We start from the raw sequence: 6,604 nt of genomic DNA, 5'->3' as shown, positions 1-6,604 counted from the left end.
TCCGAAACGTCGTGTTTTTATTTGTTATCTTAAAAAAACCAGGACGATGGATAAAGTCCAAAAACCCAACATATCAGTGTGTTATACACCATCGTCAGAATCCTATAGTAACTAATGTAAATGTTATTTGGTTCGATAATTTAACAGGCTATTAACATTCAACTTCTATAACCTACGCAACCTTACAACAATACCAAACTTGTGTGAGAGACAATTCCGACTGTCAACGGGCGTAGAATTAACATGTCCTAATTTGGGTAAAATGTAAACATGCCTAAGGGAAGCTCTGCCACATTGTTGGCGACACTGACAATGATGCTACCTGCTCCACAAGGAATTTATGTGGAACGGTGATTTGGGTGTGGTGTTTACCTTTCTGTATTACAGCATTAAATATAATATGTATTTTCGTTGTGTTTTTATTTATGTCTTAATAGCGATTTTTGCAATAATTCGTGAAGGTAAAATATTAACAAGGAAATATAAATGATTACTAATCCCATATTTATTTCGAACAGAAATGAGGTTATGTTTTGTTGTGCAATTCAATTTTAGGAGAAATAATGTCCGAATATACATAAGAATTTAGTGTTTGTAATTTATAACAAAGATCACGGATAATGACATATTCAGAGTGCTGAAATAAAGTCGAACATACTCCTATAATGTGTTTCAACGTTCAAAGTGTCTTTAAATATATTTCAACACTACTAAGTGCTTATGCTCAATTTCAGGTAGTGGACTTGAATGCTATGTTTGCACCGATCAGGAACGAAACGGAGATAAATGTCTAAACACCATAAAGACTTGTGAGCAGGGTGAGGATGTTTGTCTTTCAGAGATAAAATGGGGAAGTAAGTTGGTTTGCTGTAATAATTTCATGTGCCATTTCACTTAGTAACTACAGTTCCTACAGTCTCCTCTCTATTTAGAAAGCCACCTGCATTAATGTTACACTTTGTAATATATCCTTATACACACTTATATGACACTAAATGAATATAAATTAAATTAAGACCAGAAGCAATTTTGAGAATTAATTTCAGAATTCTTTATACTTTCTCTAATCTATGGAAGAGTGAGATACAGCACAGCTATGTAGTCCCCATGTGTTTTGTTATTGTGCAGATCATGAATTGATTTGTTGGTAGGTCCAGGTTTGTGGTATTCTCTTTAAAACACTTCTCTGATTGCTCTCTTGGATCTGAAGTAACATGATTATTACACATTCTTTCTCGTGGATTGTTAAATGTGTCATACAGGAAAAATAAAAGTATGTAAATTAGACAGGAACATTGTAGACATACTTTATATTAAAACTACATTTCATTCCTTCCATGTATGAGTGTAATCTGGTGTCTTTGCTCAAAGGAATGAATAGAGAATGTATTGCAGTAGAGTTCTGATTATCCAGGTTGTGTGATGAATTAATTTCTCCACATAATCAGTAAAAGGAATATGCAAGTAATTTGTGAATTAGGATTTATAAAATGACACATATATTTATAAGTGTATTTAACCAAAACATTATTGGGAGAAACATAAGTGTACTTTCTGAAAAGCTCCTGTGCTATTTTGACATGTTAAGAGGAAAATCCTAACATATAAAGCATTCTCAACTCTCCAAATACATATTCAGAAGCAAAATAGAACTCCTTTTTTCCTTGTACTTCTTCCTTTTAAAAAGCAGTTCCACATCCAGTTTGTGTTTTCTCACTCGACACCTCGACACACCAGTCAGTTTTCTAAACAAAACTGCTGGATAGTCTGCAATCCAGTTAATAGGAGTGTACCATATCTTAAAACAAAATCCCATGGTCGATAATTGGGCTTAAATGGGATGAAGTAACAATGGATTGTATGTACTCTTGTTAGGATAGTTAACTCAAGGAAGTTGGATGAAAGACTTAGTGAAAGAATGCATACAGAATTTTGATTGAGAAAAGTTATGACATGAGGCAACTTGTTTAAGACACGTGTAAAAAGGACAATATGAAAATGACTGGACATTAGGTTTTGGAAATGTGTATTGGATAGAGTCCACTGATTGGCTTTTACGATATTGGTGATGAACTTTCAGGTTCCATGACAGAAGAATGTGTCTCAAATAATTCATGCTTATTTGTGTTTGTAATTTATTTAATGACACTACCAAAAGCTGACATGTAACATCTGAGGACAGGATGATTTGTAGATAATGAATGGGAAAGGATGTCAAAGGAATCAGTTGTAGTCTTTGAAGAGTACAGTCATCTGGGTTGTAACACTGTGTAAACAGAAAGAGCCTGACATTTTGGAGAATAATATTACCTTGCTCTTCAGAATCTGAGAGTATGCCTAGTAAGAACCAGCAATAAGCTGACTTCACCTTGCTTCCTGCTTGTACCAGTTTGTAGCTTGGCTTACTCTTTGACTCTGAAGGTGGAGGCCATGAAGACCTCCAGAATACTGGCTCTTTCCACGCTGCACAGCGTTACAACCAAGAATACTGCTCATGTTCACCGCCCTGAGAACTTCAAATTCCAACTAGTTTTAATGTAATTTGAGGTACTATCTTGGCATTTGAATGGAAAACTTGAGTCAGGATAACTGACCTCCGAGCTTGAAACTTGAACACATATCCTCAAAAACACAAAGCAAGAGTATTACTCACTCAAGAGTGATATTCAGTTGAGTTCATATGAGTTAATTATGTAGTAAGGCTGGGACTATGATAAAGGACATGGTAGCATAGTTGGTTGAGGCACTTCCTGGAAGATAAAGGGCTGCCAGCTGGTATGTAAGGCTGACAACCTCACTGCCATCAGTCAGCCGATTGTCTAGAAAATGTGGGAACCTCGATGTCTAACAACCCTATGGCCGTCCATGGCCTGTTACAGGGATAGCTTTCCCTCAGCCTCACTGCCATCAGTCAGCCGATTGCCTAGAAAATGTGGGAACCTCGATGTCTTACAACCCTATGGCCGTCCATGGCCTGTTACAGGGATAGCTTTCCCTTTTTCCTTTACTGGCAAGTAGCCACTAATGTACGTACAAGAGCATATATAAATTTAGTGAGAAGCAGAAACATTATCAGATTACCAATTGGTGATTCTTGTGTTACAGGCACTCCGTACTGGTCACAGGGTGCACAGAAACAGTATTACATTTCAAAACGGTGCGCGACAAAAGAAGCCTGTGTGAGAACAAGAAATAGATATATGCAATATTGCACGCATATTTGGTACGAAGATTGGAAATGTTCAGAATGTTGCCAAGGCGATCGCTGTAACTACTATGTTATTGTGAGTTACTTATAAAGAACAGGAGTATTTGATTTATTTAGTTATGTATTTATATGATATATTTATTATATATGTAAATGGAATTGGTAACATTACTTTAAAGGGTAACAGGTGACCCAAGGAANGTGTCGTAGATTTACCGCACGTAAAAGATCCTCATGTCTCTAGGAGACCACTGAGCAAAATTAGGCAAGTTTCCCACCCAAGTAGCTTCCAATTCCCCTGATAGATGGGGAAGTATCGGGGACCACTGCCAGGGAGGGCCGACCTCGCTGGCAGAACGGGGCTGATAGCGAGCACCAGTACTGGAAGGGCATGGCAGCTAGTTAGAATAATTAAAGGGGGACGCACAATAGATCGACAAATGTTCGCAGTGCATGGGGAAAACCACCCCCTCCAAATAATAATAATAAAATAGGTGTTGGGGGCTTCTTACATGTAAGCTTCCAGGTTTGAAGCAGTGATGTGGCAGGCAATATGGTAGTAACTTTTATTAAAATTAATTGGGTCACCTATTAATATATAAGTTCACAAAGAATTGTAGACCAAATTTTTAACCCTGTTGTGGAACAGATTTCAGATCTCGCAGTACTATAGGGTAGGAGACCATATTTTAATTCAGGGTAAACAAGTCAAAGTCAAAGTCACATTGTGACTGACGGTCAGTCAGTCTGTCCGACTGGGGCTCATGACCAGATCCCCCCCCCATATGGAAGTTACTGTACTGTCCATATGGGGTGCCCTCTCTGATGAGAGGTCGGGTCTGTCATTTGTCAGGCATAGTCAGTATTTACATATATTTACAAATTTAATCTTAATTCCTATTTCTATGTACAATATATACAAGGCCTCTGTCAGTCCAGGCTCAGTACAGCAGATTATGCCATATTTCTAGTAGTATCCACTACCACGGCAGTCTAATCACTTGAACGGTCGTATGCCTGACCGCCGCCAAGTTTAAGCCCCTTATACTTTCTGTGTTGGGCTTCGCCTTGTCTGATGTTGCGAACATTCTCATTCATGATTTTGTATGACTTCTGCTTGTTTCCTGCATAATTTTGTTATATAGTCATATACGTACAGGATTTTGAATGCTATGTGCAAATCGCGGACCGGTGTGCGCCTTGGAAAATTGCCAATGGTGTGGAGAACCTTGTTTTGGCAGGCGCTGCAATTTTACTAGATGGGTGTCTGCCGTAAACTCCCAGGCTGGACTAGCATAAGTCATTACGGATCTAATAGGAGCTTTGTGGAGGGTGATTTTAATGTTAGCGCTCAGTCGCTTACTTTTGAATAGGGAATACACTCTAATGAATGTTCTGAAGGCCTTGACTTTGATCATTTCTATGTTTAATCTCCATGTAACTCTCTTATCGAAGATTACACCTAGATATTTTGCACTATTTACAAATGGAATATTTCGTCCATTTAGAGTGAGACAAGACTCAGGCGGTTGACGACCATGAGAGAAGTAGACCCCTTGAGTCTTATATTCATTAATTTTAATATTCCAGCGCTCACACCAGGTCTCCATTCGGCTGAGACCGTGATGGAGTTTTCTAACAATAAAACACTCCTTGCAATCTTTCGCATACAGACAGGTGTTGTCTGCAAAGAGGGCCAGGTGAACGCCATGTGTTTGGGGGCATCATTTATGTACAAATTGAAAAGAGTAAGGGAAATGACAGAACCTTTTGGCACCCCTGCTTGCATTTCCCATGGAGTTGACAGTTCGCCTTTAACCGAAACCCTAAATTTACATTGAGAAAGAAAGGACCCAGTAAGCTTGGTCGAACTGTTCGAGAATTCCAATTTTGATAACTTATACAGCAAGCCTGAGTGCCACATGGTATCAGAGGCTTTTTTGATGTCCAAGAACACTGCAGCCATAGACATTTTATTGTTGAAATTAAGGGTTACGTGGTCCGCCAGCCTCATACATTGCAATGTCAGGCTGTGACATGCACAAAAACCAAACTGGCTTGCATTGAGGAGTCCTCTTTCTTCAATATGTTTTTGTAGTAATTTCAAAATTACTTTTTTGAATAGTTTTCCTGTTGTGGACAGGAGGCTGATTGGATGTAAATTTTGCGGGAATTTCGGATCTTCACCGGATTTAGGTAAAGTTATTACTTTTGCTTCCTTCCAAGTATTTGGAAAATGAGAGAGCCAAAGACAGTGATTAAATAAACGAGTTAGGTGAACCAATGGTCGCCTTGGAAGTTGCCTCAGGCATTCATTTGGGATGCCGTCAATTCCACAGGCCTTTCTCAATTTCAAGGAATTTATCAATTTTTGTATGTCACATGGTCTGATCCTTTGAGGGGGTTTGTCATCTACGGTTTCGAGCGGAGCTTGAACTCTAGCCTTTACCCGCTGTTCATGGTTATCGTCGCACAGTTCATGTGGCGTGAATTTCCAAACAATCAGCAATTGCTTTGGCTCTTTCGAATGGGTGAAATTTAAGGTCTGCAGCACCATGAATAGCAGTTGGTGCCCTTGGTCCATCCCTCTTTAGGAGGGATTTCGCAAAGGGCCATATTCCCTGAGGTGTGACTCCAGCGTTACCTATTTTTGTTTCCCACCGTTCAAGTGCCTTTTTTTGGGTCGTTTGCCTGATTGATTTTGTGACCCAATTTAGTGCCGTCTTACACGCTGGATCCCTGGTTTCTTGCCACAATTTTCGTAGCCCCTGCTTATGTTTTAACAAGTGATGTAGACCAAGAAGATTGTTATTTATGTCCGAAAGTGTAACTTTTCTTGTGGACAACCTATATGCCAAAGCAGTAGAGGCTGCAAAATCGTGCGTTGCTTTATTGGCTTCTACCCCAGACTTAATTTCTATTTTAGGTGATATTAACTCAGAGGCGAGGCTTTGAAACTGCCCCCAATCTGTGAATTTTGAATAGGTTCTGAAAGGTTCCAAATTTTAACATGATCCAGTATGTGGAATACTATTTTTTTTTTCATTTCATGCATCCTTTTATGTTACAGTACAATTCGTTGTTTACATTCCCTACAGAATGGACAATACTTTGTAACATGAGGTACCGACTAAACAATTAACATTAATTTACTACATCAACATCACGAGCCTCCTATACAATTTTATATACACAAAATATAGAATATTCCAATTTGTCTGTGGGAACGCAATGAAATTACAAAACCAATGACTGATTCAATGATAAATAAAACATCAATCTAAGAAATTTATTCCTGTTTCTACTATAACTTCTGTTTTATATAATCTGATGTATTGTATTTTTACATCAAGTGTTTTATATAATTAATAGTATTGTATCCAATTTTACTAGTAC

At 38.4% G+C, this 6,604-nt stretch overlaps 1 protein-coding gene across 1 annotated transcript in view; it reads left to right on the top strand.

The window, feature by feature from the left end:
- The first annotated feature begins 300 nt into the window (after positions 1–300).
- LOC111865440 overlaps positions 301–6,604 on the top strand; it is a 16,027-nt gene continuing 9,723 nt past the window's right edge. Inside the window, exons 1-3 of the mRNA XM_023853481.2 lie at positions 301–461; positions 735–854; positions 3,106–3,284. Coding sequence (XP_023709249.1) covers positions 341–461; positions 735–854; positions 3,106–3,284 — 420 coding nt within the window. The 5' untranslated portion in view covers positions 301–340. The remainder of the gene's footprint in view (positions 462–734; positions 855–3,105; positions 3,285–6,604) is intronic.

Source organism: Cryptotermes secundus, unplaced genomic scaffold (genome assembly GCF_002891405.2).
Source record: "Cryptotermes secundus unplaced genomic scaffold, Csec_1.0 scaffold343, whole genome shotgun sequence".
In the NCBI taxonomy this organism is placed as follows: domain Eukaryota; kingdom Metazoa; phylum Arthropoda; class Insecta; order Blattodea; family Kalotermitidae; genus Cryptotermes; species Cryptotermes secundus.
Note: the sequence above shows the minus strand (reverse complement) of the source record. Positions and strands in the feature narration are given on the sequence as shown.